The 20546-nt window shown below is 40.6% G+C and overlaps 1 protein-coding gene across 5 annotated transcripts in view; it reads right to left on the bottom strand.

Moving 5' to 3' along the window:
- TPK1 (thiamin pyrophosphokinase 1) overlaps positions 1-18822 on the bottom strand; it is a 342946-nt gene extending 324124 nt beyond the window's left edge. For 2 of the 5 annotated variants that reach the window (XM_067041648.1, XM_067041651.1), the window contains exons 1-2: positions 18063-18818; positions 17611-17669 (exon numbers count right to left, since the gene is read on the bottom strand). In XM_067041648.1, coding sequence (XP_066897749.1) covers positions 17611-17653 — 43 coding nt within the window. In that variant the 5' untranslated portion in view covers positions 17654-17669; positions 18063-18818. The other 3 variants (XM_067041652.1, XM_067041649.1, XM_059073509.2) reach the window with 2 other exon arrangements.
- Between the last annotated feature and the right edge of the window lie 1724 nt (positions 18823-20546).

Genomic DNA, 20546 nt, shown 5'->3' with positions numbered 1-20546 from the left:
ATGCAACACTAATTCAGGTAGGTGAGTTGATAATAGGCAATAGAGAACTTTGAAAAACCAACTGTTCCTATGATAATAGTAACTTGAATCAAGAAAGAGACAGCAGAAATTAAAGAGGTAAACTATTGTATAGTTTTGAACAAAAACTGTTCAAAGTTTTCAAAGCCACCAGGCTTCAAAAGTTACCTGGTTTTGACAACTATAAAAGCCATTGGCACTAGACACCTGTAAATTCCCATCATCTCGTGTTTCCCCAGGCTTGCTCTATCCCTGATATTCCTATGTCGATGTTCCTAGCCTTTCAAGTCTATCACAAACATATCAGCTTCTTTTACCCACCATTTCTTGCATACCTCCTCAATCCCAAATGCATCCTATCCTACTTGCAAATTTCAGAATTAAAATTTAAGTTTTATAAAATTAATAAATTAAAAACTTTTAAACTTGGGGGCAAAACATTTTCAGAATTGATTGCAACACTGCTTCAGAAAACAAAAGTCTCTTCTATAGTTAAAAGGTAATATTTAGCACATGGAGGTCAAGCACAAAGAAATTAAAATGCAACAACTTATATAACTGTTGCCTAAATGTACAGTTTTTGACCATTATATCCATTTCATCTTATACAAATACAAATCTGGATGGCCCTGGAGGTTCATTCGCCTCCCTCCCTTCCCCCATTTCTGGATCTTTTCAAAGAGCGAGCTCAGCAGGTCGGAGGTAATCAAAGAAGAGGCTTGGATGAGCTGCCAAGGAACCAAGGCTCCCACCTCCACCAACAGAAGTTCCTACTGTGAGAGAGTCACCTAGAGGTTCCAGCAAAGATGTGGGACATTACGGGGTGAAGTTCCTCTCCTGGAGCTACCTCCAAGACACGTCCCAGGCCAGAGGTGCCAGCCTAAGCACCTCTCTGCAGGATGAGAGCCTGGGGAATCACATGTGCTCTGCTATGTCTCTGCTTGTACATTTGTCCCCAGTAAACACGAGGTAACCCCTACACTGTGCACTGTGTAGTCTGGAGCATGTGTGTCCCGCCCACTTGCCCCTTTTCCTGCCAGGCTCTATGCTGGTTTTCTAGAGACATTTTTACTTTTAAAGCTCACAGTCTGTGATACATCATTTACACATCAGGAAACTGAGTTCAAAGAAAATTAAAATTATCTACTTATTCACCTTTTAAATTAACGACGAGATAAGAACGTAACTGGCTCTAGAGTGTAATTTTCCAAAGTTTAAAAGTATGTCTTTCATGCAAATATGCTATGAACAATGCAAAAGATATTATCCAACTCATTAACTAACGATGGTAACAGTTCAATTTCAAATAGACAGAGATTACTAAAATGAATTCGCTAATAGATGCAAAAATGGTGACTCCATTATAAGAAGGATTTGAGAAATAAGCACCAAAGCACTCAGGGTGCCTCAGTGAACTAACAGAAACAGTGAACAAACATTACTTAGTTCTTTGGACTTAACTGCTTAATAAAAAGGAACCATTAGGCATGTACTTTGGCCTAGTGGCACCATGAAAAAATTACTGATACATTAAGAGTGCCATAAACAGAAAGAAAATTTAGAAATCTCTGCTACAAGGCAATAAAATATCAGGGGCTCTCTCTTTTTCAGAGTTTAAATCAACTGTAACTCTACTGGATAAAAACTTTTTGCATTATGATGGATAAGAATGAAAAAAAAAATGTCACGAAGAGCCTAGGGGTAGGACGGGAATAAAGACACAGACCTACTAGAGCATGGCCTTGAGGATATGGGGAGCTGTGACGAAGTGAGAGAGCGGCATGGACACATATACAACTACCAAACGTAGGTTGGATAGCTAGCGGGAAGCAGCCGCATAGCACAGGGAGATCAGCTAGGTGGTTTGTGACCACCTAGAGGGGTGGGATAGGGAGGGTGGGAGGGAGGGAGACGCAAGAGGGAGGAGATATGGGAACATATGTATATGTATAACTGAATCACTTTGTTGTAAAGCAGAAACTAACACACCATTGTAAAGCAATTATACTCCAATAAAGATGTTAAAAAAAAAAAAAAGAATCATTTGCACAACTATCAGTCACAACTTCTACCCCGATGGATTTGCCAAACAGCTCAGACAAAAGAAAATGAGTAAAAAGTATACACCCCAAATATAGTCACTGGAAGGTCCACAACGACAAGCCCAGTATTCCACTGAAAAGACACCAGGTAAACTCTTTTGCTCATTTTCAAGTCTTGAACAAGTTTTCCCAACTTAGATTACAGAAGGTAGTAACAGAAGTAAAGCAAAAATCATATGAGATGGGAGGGGAGCGGGGGCAGCTACAACCCAGGAGTCAAGAATTGCAGAGTATGCACTGCCAGCAAGGACGTACTACAAGGGACAGTCTGATATGTGGCTACTGGACACATAATCGTACAACCTTTCTGGAAAGCCATTTGGTAACATGTACTAGAAATTGTAGGGACTCAGACAGAGCTTTGATTCTGTAATTCCACTCTCAGAAATTTTCCTTCAACATATAATGTGGACTACGATATAATCTATCTCACAGCATTAATTACAAAAGTAAAAAATGTGGAACAACTTAAGTAGATTTCCCAGCTTAAATATTCTTTCCAGAAACCCTGTAAGTCTCAAATCCTTTCTATGCAATCCACTTAACACACAGGATTTCCTCTATGATGTCTCCTATCACACTGCACTCTAACTTCCGATTTTCTCATCTATTTGCCCTATTAGGGTATAATCTCCATCAAGGCCTGGATCATGTATTTCAGTTGCATGGATTTAGCATGATGCCACATGTATAGTAGGCACCCAAAGGTTGGCTCAATGAAATTATTAGACAGCCTGAAATACGTATATGTTTCCTCTGTGGAGAGGAAAAAATAATTACAAGTATTAGCAGCATCAAAACAAAATTATGTCAGAGAAAAGCCTCAAGTTATATCCCAACTACATTGATAGACCATCAGAATCATCTGCATATATTTTGAAAAGCACAAACTGCCAACGAAGGGGACATGCACCACAGTTACCGCTGATGCAGAGAAAAGAGATCGCAGCGTCACGCCAAGGTGAGCCAATCTCTGCCACCGTGTGTATGTCCTGAATGCACGATCACACGAGGCACTTCCACAGACAACAATAAAGCTCTAAAGAAAACCACCGTACGCTATTAGCTTAAAGGAAGTTTGAATGATGATAAATATTATCCTTAAATGTGATGGAGATTTTTTTGTTTTGTTTTAATTATGTTAAAAGGTAATCTGGTATGTTTCTCAGGTCAGTGCTTCTCAAACTTCAAGGAGCGTAGACTCATGCAGGGGTCTTGTTAAAATGCAGATTCTTATGGTGTCAGTCTAAAGTGGGGCCTGAGATTGGGCATTTCTTACAAGTCCCAGGTAATAGCAATAGTGCTAGAATAGGGACTTCAACCTAAGGAGCAAGGTCTCATACAAGGAAATTCATAAATGTAAAGAAGGGTATAAAAGCTCCAATCTCCCGGGGTTTTCTTTGGAATCCTAAAGCACTATTCTCTCCTCTGATAATTTATCAAAACCTTTCTGATCAGGATTCTCAATATCCTGCAAATGCTACAGTTTAAAATAATGGAAAACACAGAAATGTTAGAGAGGTCATCCCTCCAGATCCCAGGGAAGTTAAAAACATTAAAAGAATAAATTAAACAACTCTATGCCCACAAATTTCTGATAATCTAGATGAAATGGATGTACTCCTTGAAAGTCTGCCAACACTCGCACAAGAAGAAATAAATGATCTGAAGAGGTCTACATCTATTAAAGAAATGGAATCAATAATAACCTTGCAAAACAGAAAACATGAGACCCAGATGGGTTCACTGGTGAATTCTACGAATTATGTAAGGAGAAAATCATACAAATTCTATACAATCTCTTTCATAGGACAGGAGCAGAAGGAATACTTCCTATCTCATTCTTTGAGGCCCCCATTACCCTAATGCTAAAACCAGACAAAGATATTACAATAAAACTACACATCTCTCGTGATCATACACGCAAAAATCCTCAAGAATATATTAGCAAACTGAATCCAAAAAATGTATGGAGAGAGTTATACACCACAACCAAGTGGGATTTATTTCAGGTATGCAAGACTGATTCGAAAATCAATTAATGTAATCCATCACATCAGCAGACTAAAAATGAAAAATAACATATCCTTTCACTACATACAGAAGAAACATTTGGAAAAGCCAACACCCATTCATGATAAAACCTCTCAGTAAACTAGGGATGGAGGGGAATGTTCCCAACTTAATAAAGACTATCTCCAAAATACCTACAGCAAACGTCCTACTTAATGGTGAGAAACTCAAAGCTTTCCCAGTGTGGTATCAGAAATCACAGATAAATATATCAAAGGAAAATAATAAACAGCCCAGAAATAGACCCTCATAAATACAACTGATCTTTATCAAAGGAATAAAGGCAACACAATGGAGCAAAGACAGTCTCTTCAACAAATGGTTGTGGAACAACTGGACATACCCATACAAAAATAAGAATGTAGACACAGACCTTACAGGCTTCACAGAAATCAACTGAAAATGGATGAAAGACCCAAATGTAAAATACAAAACTACAAACTTACTAAGACATAAGAAGTAAACCTAGATGACTATGCATATGGTGACACCTTCTTAGGTACAACAACTAAAAGCACAGTCCATGAACGAAATAATTAATAAACGATAAGGTCTTCCTTAACATTAAAACTTCTGCTCTGCAAAGCACAGTGTCAAGAGAATGAGAAGACAAGCCACAGCCTGGGAGTAAATATTTTCAAAAGCTAGATCTGATAAAGGACTTTCCTTCAAAATAGACAAAGAAGCATTTCAAACTCAACAATAAGAAAACAACTCAATTAAAAAATGAGCCAAAGACCGCAACGAAGGCCTCACCAAACAAGTTATACATGTGCCAAATAAGCACATGAAAACAAGCTCCACATCGATCCTCATCAGGGAAACAGATGTTAAAACAATACCACCAGACACAACTACACACCTATGAGAATGGCCAAAACCTGGAACACTGACACCACCCAATGCTGGTGAGGAAGTGGAGAAACAGGAACTCTCGTAACACTGCTGGTGGGAAAGTAAAATGTACAGCCCCTTTGGAAGATAGTTGGGTGGTTTCTTACAAAACTAAACTTTATCTTACCCTATGATTCAGCAATCACATTCCTCGGTTTTTACCCAGAGGCGTTGAAAACTTATGTCCTCACAAAAACTGCACATGGATGTTTATCACAACTTTATTCATAACTGTCAAAACCCAGAAGCAACCAAGAAGGCTTTCAGTAGGTGAATGGGTAAACTGTGGTACATCCAGTTCATGGAATATTATTTATTCAGTGCTAAGGAGAAATGAGCTATCAAGCCATGAGAAGACATGGAAGAACCTTAAATGCATATTAATAGGTAAAAGAAACCAATATGAAAAAACTACATACTGTATGAGTCTAACTATATGACATTCTGGAAAAGGCAAAATTATGGGAAAAAAATTAAAAAAATCAATGTGGGAGGGGATAAATACACAGAGCACAAAGGATTTTAGGGCAGTGAAAATGCTCTGTTATGATTCTATAAGGATAGATATATTTCATTATACATTTGTCCAAACTCATCGAATGTACGACACCAAGAGTGAACCCTACAGTGAACTATGGACTTTGGTGATTTTGATCTATCACTGTCAGTTCATCATCTGTAATAAACGTACCACTCTGGTGGAGGATGTCGACGGTGGGGGATGCTACCTATGCATGTCTTGGTGGGGGGGGGGGGGCGGTCTATGAGAACTCTACACACCTTCCTCTCAATTTTGTTGTAAACCTGAAACTACCCAAAAAAAATAAAGTCTTTTTTTTTTTTAAAGAACGGAAAATAGGCTCTCAGTAAGTGTTCTTGAGAAGAACATCTCATTTTCCAAGAGTAGATTACTGCTGCCTATACTGGGATAGTAGAACCGAGAAATAAGAAACGAAAGGAAAATTGCTGGTGTGTCTTCCACTGCCTAGAATGGTTCCTGGTACACGGCAGTCACTCCAATAACTACTGAATACATGACTACAATATTTAGCCTGGAAAAAGAGAGAAAAGGAAGTAAAATCTGGTTAGGGTCTGTCAGTATTTGAAGGCAATTAAGTAGAAAGTAAGTCAAAGTCTTCTGTAGGATTTCAGTTGAAAAATAAGAGAAACTACAGGTCAATTTCACATTTTAACAATCAGTTGACCAACAACAGTATGTATTTTCTCAAGAAGTCAGAACTACCCAAACATGCTCAAGCAATAAAGTCAGAGAGCCGTCTCAGAGGGGCGCTACCAAAGACACACTTGCCCCAGGAACACTAAGGGTTTCTAAAGTCTTCTCTCCAAACACAGGACTCAGTACTCACAGCACTTCTACTCACAGTAAGAATAAACTGCAAGAGTACTTTTCTGAAACAGGAAAATAAAGTTGCCTCAACATCAACAGCAGCAACTGGGCCAGAAGCCCAATTTATACAATTTACACATGGCCTAAGAGTAAATCAAAAGCTTAAATTCTGTAAAGTCCTAAAAATAAAAGAAACTATTCCACAGTGATAAATGAACACCTTCAAAGACAATGGTGTGATAAAGAAACAGAAATACTCTCAGAATGAAATCCATTTGTTTGAGCATCTGTTTTCCACCTACAAAGAATAACTCTTTCTGATGGATTTAACCAAGAAAAAAAGGGAATACAATTCATTTGAATGAGAAGTTAATGCACAAACACACCTCATTTTCCTAGAGAACCTCCGAAGACATCTGGTGTTAATGTATCAAAAACCACAGAAGATTTTTTTCCTTTTTGGTGTGACCAAGCCATGACATTCTAACAGTGCGAAAACATCACAGCTGCCTCCACAGCTCCTCACTTGATATTTTCAATTGTTTTGTCTAAAAGAATAGTATTGTTTCTGACAATGCTACAAAGGACCAATTTACCAGATTTTTCTTTAAATTAAGATTATTTTTAAACTCACTTTAGAAGCTTTTGTTTCGGAAAGCATGTAGCTATTAAAACACTAATATGAAAAAGATGTGCGAGGGGGATGCTGCAGAGACTTCATACCACCAAAACAAAGGAAATTGCTTCTCTAGGTCATGTGGAAAAGATGGCTTATAAAGTTAATGAGATATTACTTAAGGCAAAAGAAACAATTTGGCCACTGAGAAGGAGGATGAAGCAAACATTTCAGTCGTCAAATATAATGAAACAAAAGAACAATAAAAATTAAGGCAAGTATGAAAATCAACTACAAACACAAAAAGTGTAGTTATGACAGCAAAGTCTTAGTAAGTTAGAAATAAATTGAAGAGAATAAAAAGAAAGGAGTCCAACAATTATGAATTATACACCAAGGAAAAGCATTAAGAGTCAAAGCAGCAAATTTCCCCTTAACACGCGCAAGAGACTTGAAGACTACCTCGGCTAGAGTTCTAATTGGGCAGGAGAGTAAAGAGGATTAACCCTTGAAACTGGAAAATCCACTAATTTGCCTCTTCGATTTCTTAGCTATCCCTGGAGAGCAAAGACATCACAATCCTTAAGCAGAAGCTTTAGCCTGAGGGCTATGTGCCATCCACAAAGGGATGAAAATTTCTTTAAAAACAAACAAACAAAAAAACCTGCCAGTTTTCCAAGGTTCAAAGCAGGCACAGCACTTTAAACAACAAAAAAGCCATGCTGATATTAGGAAAAAATAGTCAGAAAACCCAGGTTCTACTCCTAGCTCCAATACCTGTCTCCAAAGGCTTTCTGTGGAAAAGACACATTTTATTCCCTGTGTATCAAGTTTATCCCAAAAGTATGAGTCTGCGGTCTCACCCTTGCTGATACGAATAAAAGCAAAATATTTGACAAATTATCAAACTAAAGTATCTCTAATGAAAATTTAGCATCTGATTTGAGACGTGCTAGAAATGTAAACTAAACATGGAGTTCGAAGTTTTAGCACAAAAAATGTCAACTATTGCATTAACAATCACTTATTTCTCATTACATGTTGAAATTATATCATTTTAGACATTAAAGTTCACCTGTTTTACCTTTTTCAAGAGGCCACCAGAAAATTTTAAAATACATATGAAATTTAGATACTCAGTGTTGAATGAATAGAGAAAACTTTGGATAGAATACAAGACAGCAACTAAGTAAGAGACTGACACTGACTTTTTAATTCATCCACCAGCTCTGTTCAATTGGAGTGATAGTAAAACCTCCCTTAGGGCTTCCCTGGTGGCGCAGTGGTTGAGAGTCCACCTGCCGATGCGAGGGACACGGGTTCGTGCCCCGGTCCGGGAGGATCCCACGTGCCGCAGAGCGGCTGGGCCCGTGAGCCGTGGCCGCTGAGCCTGCGCGTCCGGAGCCTGTGCTCCGCAACGGGAGAGGCCACGCAGTGAGAGGCCCGTGTACCGCCAAAAAAAAAAAACCTCCCTTACTTGGTAATCATGAGAATTCTGAAATGTGGACCAAGTCAATTTTTTTAAAAGTTGAAGAAAAGTTTACAGCTGAAAAAGTAAACTGACATACACTATTTCTTTTGGGCTGAACTGTGTCCTGCATAAATTCCTGTACTGAAGTCCTAACCTCCTGCACCTCAGAAAGCGACTGTATTTGGAGATAGGGCCTTTAAAGGGGTAATTAAGGTAAAATGAAGTCATGTGAGTGGGACTAATCCAATAGGACCGGTACCCTTTTAAGAATAGATTAGAACACAGATGACCCACAGCCCCAGGGTCAACACGTGAGGACACAGAGAGAAGGCAGCCGTCTACAATCCAAGGAGAGGCCTCAGGAGAAAAACAACCCTGCCGACACCTTAGTCTTGGACTTCCAGCCCGAGAACTGTGAGAAGATAAATTTGTGTAATCCACCCAATCTGTGACACTTTGTTATGGCAGCCCCAGCAAACTAGTACACTGTTCCAAACAGTTAAAATTTTTCCAATAACTGATGCGGTTTTGCTTTTCACATTTAAATTACAAACTCAGTGCTTCAGTCACACTAGCCATACTTCAAATATTCAACAGCCACAGATATTAGATAGTCTCGATCTAAAGAAGAGAACAAACCAGAACGTCTAACAAGAACGCTTAATTAGTTGGGATACGTGACCAAGAAGCATCCTGCTACTATATATATTGAAGAATTTTTCACCCGTAATTTAAAATTAAAGGCAAATGCAAATAACTCAGATCTACCCTTACGTCATTCTTGTAAGGATTTGCTAAATAGAGATTACAGAAGGGAGTTAAAAAGTTTAGGACTATGTTTGGTACCAATGAATGTCATCACCAAGGGTTCTTGAGAGGTCTGTTGCTGCAAAATGCACAGAACTACTGATGCAGGAGGCCAGTACACATCTATATCACAAAGGAGCCAAAACGCTAGATACAGATTACCCAGGGATTCCCAAATTAGCTTCTAGTAAAGTGGGGAACGCTAATATCCATCTTCAGGTTTTATACTCCTTTTACAAACTTAGGCATTTTCCATGGAAATTAAGTTCCAGAAATACAAGAGATGGCAGGAATACTATACTGAATGAGATATTCCCAGATTCATTTCCACTTAACCATGAGGCATCAGAAAACTATGACCGGGCTTCCCTGGTGGCGCAGTGGTTGAGAGTCCGCCTGCCGATGCAGGGGACACGGGTTCGTGCCCCGGTCTGGGAGGATCCCACGTGCCGCAAAGCGGCTGGGCCCGTGAGCCATGGTCGCTGAGCCTGCCCGTCCGGAGCCTGTGCTCCGCGACGCGAGAGGCCACAACAGTGAAAGACCCACGTACCGAAAGAAAAAAAAAAACAAAAAACTATGACCACTATAAAGAATTTCGTGCGTCTAGAAATAATAAATTCAACAAGCATGGAAGAAAAATACAGAATCCAGGGAAAAATAGTTTTGGTAGCCCTAAGTGAACACTTACTAAAAAAATAGCTATCTCCCTTGAGAATTAGAAAAATGAATGGATTTCAAAATGTAATACTAAAGTTGATCTAATACAAAGTATTTTACATATGCATAGACTCTACTTAAACTTGCTTTTTATACTTTATACTAGCTTAAATTTGACCAAGGAGTTCACGTTTGTATATATTCCTACTTTCCATAAAGAAACTAAGGCTCTAAGAAATTGAGTGACATGCCCAAGGTCACATAGCTAGTGAAGAGGATGCCTAAAACTCAAACCCCGACTTCTGGTTCCAGAACGTTTCTATAGGTTTTACCCTGTTGAAGCATTAAAACTATGCCCAGCACACAGTGTCACGTAAGTGTTAGTTGTTACAAAAACATGTAATATAATTATGCTGACCTGATCAAGTATGTGCTCATAATACTTAAAATGGTAATTTGATTCATAATAAACCTCAACAATGGTAATTCAGTTTGGAAGAAATAACTTCCAAGAGCATTATGGGCACAGGAATCCTTTTAAAATGTAAATGTATATAATCTTTTTGCAAAGAAATGTAGAGTGATAGATAAAAGGCTTTCTAGCACAAATTTATGATGAAATTATGTGGGGAAAATAAAATGGAACTTTTCAGTTAGAGTTTATTATATATTCTTCTAAGTGAACAATGATTCATACCAAACTGCTGTATTTTTTTACTCCATCAGATCAACTTAAGAGGGATATAAACACTTTATTTAAGATGTCAATACTTGGGACTTTCCTGGTGGTGCAGTGGTTAAGGATCCACCTGCCAATGCAGGGGACACGGGTTCGAGCCCTGATCTGGGAAGATCCCACATGCCACGGAGCAACTAAGCCCGTGAGCCACAACTACTGAGCCTGTGCTCTTGAGCCCGCGAGCCACAACTACTGAAGCCCATGCGCCTAGAGCCCGTGCTCTGCAACAAGAGGAGCCACGACGATGAGAAGCCTGCACACCGTAACGAAGGGTAGCCCCCCGCACGCAGCAACGAAGACCCAAAGCAGCCAAAAATAAAAATAAATAAATAGATGTCAATACTCAATGTTAAGGGGGATTTTAAAATGTGAGGGACAACTGTGCTGGATTTAAAAAGACTGAACCAAAGGCACAAGGTGGTCCTAGTCTGGAACAAGCACCTGGAAAAGTTGTTTTGAAATTGAGAAAATTTAAATATGGTTGGGTATTAGACACTGACATTTGACATGGAAAAGTACAGTCATGAACAGAATAAAGCAACTCACAGTATGTTCTCACTTTGGTTTAAAAATACCTAACTATATTTATACACGGCAAATATCTGAAGGGATATAAATATGAATATACACATACTAAATGTTCACAAACATGGAGATAACAGTGCTAATCTCTGAGAGGCTGAAATACAGCATTTTTATTTCATTTTTGTTTATCCGTATCTCCTTTTATAATGCATACGTACTATGTTGTGAAAGTATACAAAAATGTTTAAACATCAGTATTTTTATTAAGCCAGAAATTAAAACCTCTGTAATTATTTGCTCTATGTCATAGGTTTGTGAAATAAGCACATGTAAAATAATGATTCTGAGGATGGTTTTACTCTTCACTTTTATTTTAGCTATGAAGTATTTAAAATACTTTACTTTCAAACATATGGAGTTCTAAATATAAAGCTTCATGATAAAAACTGAAATGATCACGGACACTAAAGCAAAAAAAAAAAAAAAATCCAGATTTTTAAGAATATTTTGAAAATGCACCTATATTTACAAAATATAAAATAGCAATAGTATGTGCTTACCAGTTAAACACTACTCTTCATCAATTTAAAAAAAACCTTTAGGTAAAACGTTAAGAAGTCAATGAGCAAAATAACTCAAGTGTCTGCATTCTTACCATATATCAGTGTTAAATGCTTTACAGATACTATTTAATCTTCATAACTCTCCTTGGAAAGTGTCATTCTATTTTATTGATGAGAAAATCAAGACTTAAAGAACTATGTATCCAGAAAACAAAAAGAAACTCCTACTTGGTAATAATTTTGCAATATATACATGTATCAAAGCAAAACTAATACAACATTATATATCAATTATATCTCAATTAAGAAAAAAAAATCTCCTATAATATTTTTAAAAATCAAAGACAACCCAATAGAAAAATGTCAAGAATAACCATCATCAAAAAGTCTATAAATAATAAATGCTGGAGAGGGTATGGAGAAAAGGGAACCCTCCTACACTGTTAATGAGAATGTAAACTGGTGCTGCCACAATGGAGAACGGTATGGAGGTTCCTTAAAAAACTAAAAATAGAGCTACCATATGATCTAGCAATCCCACTCCTGGGCACACATCCGGAAAAGATGAAAACTCTAATTCAAAAAGATACATGCACCCCAATGTTCACAGCAGCACTATTTACAATAGCCAAGACACGTTAGAAACCTAATGTCCACTGACAGATGAATGGATAAAAAAGACGTGGCATATATAAACAGAATATTACTCAGCCATAAAAAAATGGAATATGCCATTGGCAGCAACATGGATGGACCTAGAGATTATCATACTAAGTGAAGTCAGACGAAGACAAATATCATATGATATCACTTACACAGAATCTAAAAAAATGATACAAAGGAACTTACTTACAAAACAGAAACAGACTCACAGACATAGAAAACAAATTTATGGTTCCCAAAGGGGAAATAGAGGGAAGGGATAAATTAGGGATTTGGGATTAAAAGGTACACACTGCTATACATAAAACAGATAAACACCAAGGACCTACTACTGTATAGCACAGGGAGTAGTGCTATTCAATACCTTGTAATAACCTATAATGGAAAAGAATCTGAAAAAGAATAGATATATAGATACATCTACAGATACATGTATAACTGAATCACTCTGTATGCCTGAAACATACACTTAAAAAAAACAAAAAGAAAAGAAAAATGGCAAGAGACAAACATTTCACAAAGGATGTACAAACAACCAATAAACAAGTGACAAGGTCAGCATTCTGCCATAAGGGAAATGCAAATTAAAACCACAGATTCCTCTACACACCCACCGGAATGGCTAAAATTTTAGATAACAATTCTAAGGATTGCAAATGAACATTCGAGGTGATAAACGTAGCACGAACTAAGGCGAAAGTACTGAAGCTCCAATTAATGTTCACATAAGTAAATAGTGGGGGGTTCAGCCTGGCTTGGACACAGAGGTGAGCGATAGAAAAAAAGTATTCTGGAATAGTGGTTAAGAGTCAGACCACGAAGGGCCTTTAAGGTCAGGATAAGGACTTTAACCTGTATGTGATTAGCAATGCTGAACCATGACATGGATGACACAATTTAATTGAGTTTTAAGGTATATAAAAGGCTGCTTCGTATAAAATGTTCCAAAGGCAGAAGGACACAAACTTTCGAGAAAGTTTTCTATCTCCTACCTTGCAATAAATCTCTATCCTACACAGTGTGGTTATACCCTCACTGCTCAACCATTCTTCCAAAACCTCCACCTGTTCTCTCCAACCTTATTTCTTCCTCACTGGCCACCAGATGAACTGAATTCGTTCATGGCCAGATGCAGCACTGAGCTCTCACTCAAGGAAGGCCTAGTGCCCGCAGGACTCTTGTGCTTCCCCCCAGGCCTCTCACAATTTAAATCCAGTGCTTTTCTGGATGCCCACTTGACACCTGTCCACCCCATCGTTTCTCTGCCTACCCCAGCCTGCCCTCATCTCCTTCTCCCCAGTCCCCACTGTTCCTGTGTGGGTCCTATCAGACATAACTCAACATCTAACTAGAATCTGTCTTGTTTTGTTCTTGATTCCAACAAGACCGTAAGCTCCTGGATAGAAGGGATGACTTTTGTATCCTCCACAGCACCTAGTATCAAAGGACATACACCAGCTACTTGTCAGTTCCTCTAGACAACAGAAATGCAAACATATCCTTAGATCCAGTAATTCCATTTCTGGAAATTTATCCTACTGATAAACTCACATAAATATGCAAAAATAATATAATCAAAGATATGCATTATAGATTATAGTAAGAAAAACTAGAAATAACCTAAATGTCTATTAAGAAAGCCTAGTTCCGGGGCTTCCCTGGTGGCGCAGTGGTTGAGAGTCTGCCTGCCGATGCCGGGGACATGGGTTCGTGCCCCGGTCTGGGAGGATCCCACATGCCGCGGAGCGTCTGGGCCCATGAGCCATGGCCACTGAGCCTGCATGCCCGCGTACCGGGGGGAAAAAAAGAAAAAAAAGCCTAGTTCCTTTGTGTCTATACTGCCCATTAAAAAAAAAAAAGTTGGGATATTTATATATATGGACCATCATAAAGTAGTTAAGTGAAAAAAGCTGCAGGAAAGGGCATAAAACAGGTCACTCACACACACATACACACAAACTTAGAAAAACACAATTTAGAGATTTAAAAGGACAATCTCTGCTATGGAGATTTTTCCCTGAAGTGCTAAAAACAAGACAACGGGCCCAAAATGGAGTCATGTATACCCCATCCCCAAACCCAGACTAATATCTAACCCAATTATGTATAGCTTCAGCTCTCCCCAAAACAGGATCTTAAACCAGCCAATCAGGAATCACCCTATCAGCACTAGTGAAGTAATCTGCCTGACCCGCCCTTACCATCCCCTAAAGGAAAGCGACCTTGCCAGAACGGATCTACTTTTTGCTATTATAACTTCCTTGTTCCTGCCTCCTTCTGCCTATGAAGTCTTTCATTTTGTACAGCTCCTCCAAGCCCCTTTCTGTCTGCTACACTGGATACTGCCCAATACATGAATTGTTAATCACCGAGTAAGATTTGTAATATTTACTCACTTGCCTTGCATTGTTTTTTTAACATATAGAAATACTTCTATCTTGCTTAAAAAAATGAACAAAGAGCACATAGAATGTTTGTAATAAAAGAATACTGATGTTTTCACCCACTGCTCCAAGAGTAATTTACAAAACAATTTATAATATAAATCCATTTTACTTAAAACAAGAATAATAATATACTGGGTTATATGTACAAAAATAAGTATTTACAACATTCCACCTTGGGACTTTCCTGGTGGTCCAGTTGTTAAGAATCTGCCTTCCGGTGCAAGGGACGCAGGTCTGATCCCTGGTCTGGGAGCTGGGATCCATCCCACATGCCTGCACGCTCTAGAGCCCCTGTGCCGCAACTACTGAGCCCGTGAGCTCTGGAGCCCGTCCACCACTAGGGAGAAGCCCCGTACGCCGCAACAAAAGATCCCGCGTGCTGCAACGACGACCCCATGCAGCCAAATAAATTTTTAAAAATATATTTTTTTTAAATGCCACCTTAATAATGGTTATTTCCAGAAGAGGGATTACAGGAAACTTTCACATTCTAGGTTAGTCGTTTTTCTTTAAATAATAACCATTTACTTCAGTTACAAAAAACAAAGATTAAAAATATATATTTCCCTGAGCTAATGATCATTCCAGAGATGTGCATTTTGGTCCACCTAGCAATTAGTTAATCTGAAGAGAATCAGATTAACTGATATTTTGTCAGGATGCCTGCTATACTAAATCTGGGTACACATTACAGGTACATCATGTCTAAAAATTAAATTCACAGACGTTATAAATACAAAAACTACCTCTCTGCTATAAAGTATGAAGTGTCTGTTTGATGAAGGGAATCCCTCTAAATGTAAAGTTAACCTCGAATATTTACTGAATTACTTTAAGAGGCCAGGCATTGCAAGGGCCCCTCATCATACAATTTTCTGTTTTTAAACATCTCTCATTTATCTAGAGTCGAAGTAAACTTCTAGGGAGCCCATGCTTCTAGGCCAGTGTTTGAGAAGAGATGGGAATCTGTATAAACTTTTACCCTTAGGAACAGGAGGAAACTAGGAGAACCACTAAATCCCAAAGATATCCTCAAAGGAGCTCGGGATTCTGCCTGGTAGATCTGTGCTTCGTAGAGGATATCACGGTTCTTGACAGTTCCCCTGCATGCCCTGTACCAGTGAGGAGCTTACACATGTCTGACTTGACGAGTCTGGGCCTCCATCCTAAGCCTCTGATAAAACACAGAGGGAGCAGAACTGCCTGTGTTTCCTACTATTTCCTACTTTTCTATTGCTCCAGACCTTTTCTATCTCAGCACTGACCCAGAGATCCAACCATGTTAGCCTTACTGCTGAATCTAATAGCTTACAGCTCTTGAAGCCAAGTGCTTTACATGTTTTACAACGTATTTATACTCACAGTAACCCTGCGAAAGATTCCTATTTTATAGATGAAGAAACTGAAATACAACCAGCAAAGCTAAGATTTCAGCCCAGAGACCCTGTTGCCTCACTCCAATCTTTACTATGCAGCACTATCTATATGACATATCTCACTAAACCTAGAAAACACTAGATATCCTCCTTTGTTACTAAACCTAAAGCACTTAGATTTAGTAACAAATCGTAACGTCAACAGGCCACCTGAATCCAATGTTTTCTCTTGGAAATGCTGTTAGTCCCGCTACTGTTGGATAAGAACTATGAAATTTCATTTGCAAAACATTTATGTTTGCCAGTGCTTTTCTTAACTTAGGAGAAGCCGTTTCGTTATGATTAAACACCCAACCTCTTAACCAAATCAATGTAAACATATCTGGGTTCAGATTCTAGTTCCATTACTACCTGTAAAAAAAGATATAAAGTATATATAAACAACTTAGCACAGCAAATGACTGGAGAGGAAGGAGTCAGTGTTCCCTACTGTTATTACCCTTTGATTGTTTTACCATAAATACTCCGAGGATGTGGGAAAGCTGACAAGTTCAAATCAAATTCAATATCCCGCCCCCCCCAAAAAATACTCGTCAATTCATGGGTTTACAGAAAACTTTAAACATTAAAAAGCTATGCATTCTATTTAAATTGATGAACTGATAAACTACAAGTTCTACACAACAGAAACACAATAAAAACTGGTAAATAAAAAATGTTTATCATGCAATTAGCACACAAGTCAGTTACTACACATAATAATGAATGCGACTAACAATTAACGTCAAAGAACTCATTCTTCCACCTATTTCCATGTGAATTACAATGACTTTACACTTAAAAATAATAAAAATTCTTGAGTATTACATCTTTAAAGTTTTTATTGGGTAACGTCAGGCATTTTCCATATATTACAAACGGGCACCATGGGCAGACAATAATAAAGGCAATAAAGACTGATCTTTACCCCTTTGGCGTCTAATGTTCTACAGTCAGAGATTAGCTCAGACTGTTAAGAGCCTAAGTGCTCACTTTACAAGCAGGGCTTAGTCTTCTCCAGGTGAAGGGCATAAAATACATCATCTTTTAGCCCTCACAACAACTCTACACCACAAGGACTAAAAACTATCCTCGTTTTTTTCTGGTAAGGAAACTGAGGCACAAAAGAGGTTGAGTAATATGCCTAACTGGAGGAAATCTGAGGCAGACTGGAAACCATTCTGGGTCTGGAGGCCAGCCCTCTTAACCTCATCAGGGCTCTGGGGGTAAGCACATCAATGTCACTGTAAAACGTGTTAAGAAATACGGTACCAGTGGGAAGCAGGGGTTCCAACGGGGTAATAGCATGCTCCATAACGAATTACTGGTCTCTGCATTAAAAACAGAAAAACGCCACATTAGAACTCGCAGCTAATTAAACAGCGCGCGAAATCGCCAGTACACGTGGTCTCCGGGGCGGAGCACGGACCGAGCCGCGCTCCCGGCGTGCGGACCCGGGCACGGCAGGAAGGGCGCGCGGCGGCGGGGACGCGAGAGACTCGAGCCCCGAGGGGTTCCAAGGCGCGCGGGGCAAAGCATGCGAGCGCTACGCGTGCCTCGACAGGGCCGCCTAGTCTAGCGTCTCCCCGCGCCGCCGTCACCATCCGGGGACCGGGGGAGCCAAGGGAGCCAGAGCGGCGAGGGCCGACCACCTCCTCCCCGCCCCGGCCTGCAGCCAGCACGCCGGGAACGAAGGCGGCGCGCCGGAGTACTGTCACACTTACATAATGGCGGGTGGAGCCACCAGCGAGCGGAGCGCAGACTGCGGGAGCGAGGGCGATCGACCGCTCGGCGCTCAGCTGAGGAACCTCGGCAACTTGCGATCCCCGCTCGCAGATTTAAGGGAACGGCGCTTGAGGCGGCCCCGCCTCCTTCCGGGAGTCGGAGGCGCGTGCGAGCTGCTTGCCCCGCCTGAACAGGTGAGGCCGCCGGATTGTCTGCTCTCCCGGCCGCTGCCATCCTCCCGTGCCGCCCTCTCTTCTAGGCTAGTTCGGCCCTGAAGCCATTGCTGGTGTTTCTGCCGAGCGCTCGTCACTGAACTTTGACACGGAGGCCGCTATTTGCTCCAAACCAAACGTTAACTTCCCCGTCACCCTTCGTCAGCTTGGCATCAGAGCCAGGCAAAAGTCCCAAGTTATCCAGAGCCCGTTTTCTCGGTCCTCATTCTTTTTGATTTCTCGCTTGCAGCTTGTGTACTTAAGGAGCACGCCTTCGGTAAGGTCTGCACTTGGTTGCAACAATCACAGATGTTTGCGTTGGCAGGAACTTTAAGCTGCTTACTTGCAGCTCCGCTCGCTCCAACACTCCCAACTTTAAGAGTTCATTCTGTGGCCACGCAGCCTTTTCCAAGACTGAGCAAACCAGATCTCTAGACTTATAGACTCCCTAGGCTTTACCTTTTCCAGGCTAAACTCTTGTTCTTTCGAGGTTCTTATAGGGCATGATTTTCAGACTCCACCATCGTGGTTCCCATCCTCTGTATTTTTTTTTTTTTTTCCGGTACGCGGGCCTCTCACTGTTGTGGCCCCTCCCGTTGCGGAGCACAAGCTCCAGACGCGCAGGCTCAGCGGCCATGGCTCACGGGCCCAGCCGCTCCGCGGCACGTGGGATCTTCCCGGACCGGGGCACGAACCCGTGTCCCCTGCATCGGCAGGCGGACTCTCAACCACTGCGCCACCAGGGAAGCCCATCCTGTGTATTTAATGTTGCTCATAAATTGTGGTTCTGACAGCTGTTGAGAACCGCGCAACTGTCAGCACGTGACAACTCGTGCAAACCCCTGCACTAAGAGACGTGCGTGACCAAGTCTCACGGTTTCTATCAGTATAAGGCGGATCCCTAGGACACACAACCATTAAAATGCCTAGCTGAGAAAGTTCTAACCAACAGCTGATGGCAGGCCCCTGACCTCCCAAAGGGCTTTGAATTGTGAATATGTTTCTTAAGACTCAGAAGCATCTCTCTCAAAAGACCTGAGAGCCATTCCCTGCAGAGGCAACCTTCAGGAAGGGTAGGGCCTCTGTCTCCCGGTCTGTGGGAGGATAGACTCCTCACTTGCACAGCTGCCAGATAGCAAACGAAGCTGGTCTAGTCGCCTTTATACTGACCGATGCTTTGCAATTTTCACTTCTCTAACTCTGTCGAGCTCCCACTCTTCCCCCTCTCTCAGACTCCCTTTAGAACATTCCAGGGCTTCCCTGGTGGCGCAGTGGTTGAGAGTCCGCCTGCCGATGCAGAGGACACGGGTTCGTGCCCCGGTCCGGGAGGATCCCACATGCCGCGGGGCGACTGGGCCCGTGAGCCATGGCCACTGAGCCTGCGCGTCCGGAGCCTGCGTTCCGCAACGGTAGAGGCCACGACAGTGAGAGGCCCGCGTACCGGAAGAAAAACAACAACAACACATTCCAATTGCCTCTCCACAAATAGGAATGGAACTCAGCTCTTTCTCGACTGTCAGTAGTTACTAAACAAAATCTATTTTCAACGCTAGAACTAATACCCGGCTGTGTTTATCTTTGACACCGGACACAATGTTCCAGGAGTGACGCAACCATAGAAAAGTGCAACATTGCCCATACTCATTAACTTTTAAAGCTGCCAGATCAAATAGAACTTGCAGGTGTTTTTCACATTCACCACTGTTAAGCCAAGGGTACACCTATCTCACAGTCAATTTTAGACCAAACTGCTAGGGACTTTACAGTTATCGTTGTAAAATTAAATGTTATGACTTTGCCATCACAGTTACGTGCGTGGGCCATTTCAACTATGTTACTTACTAGCTGTGAGACATTGGAACTGTACCTCAGTTTCCTCAGATATAAAATGGGAACAATGTTGCCTACTTTGGAACGGTTCTGTAAGGATCAAATGACTTGGTATGGATAAACACTTGGGCAGGTGCCTAGCAGGTACAGGTTTGCAACAAACGTTTGTTCCTCTCCATCAATATGAGAGGTATTCCACTTACACCTTATGACATCCTTGTTTATATTTGTAACACACATCCTTGCAAAGTTTTTATGTGTAATCTAGCTCAAGTTCCTCCCAGACTCATTACCGAAGAAAACTGAAATATTAACCACAATAAATGTCAAAAGTCCACGTTTCAAGATGCCACTAGTGAAACTGAAAGACAACAGACTGGAGGAGGGAGACTGTGCCCATGTAATAGACAAGTGGTTGCTACATCTATATCAGTAAAAAGC

This window comes from Kogia breviceps, chromosome 9 (assembly GCF_026419965.1).
Source record: "Kogia breviceps isolate mKogBre1 chromosome 9, mKogBre1 haplotype 1, whole genome shotgun sequence".
Lineage (NCBI taxonomy): Eukaryota > Metazoa > Chordata > Mammalia > Artiodactyla > Physeteridae > Kogia > Kogia breviceps.
Note: the sequence above shows the minus strand (reverse complement) of the source record. Positions and strands in the feature narration are given on the sequence as shown.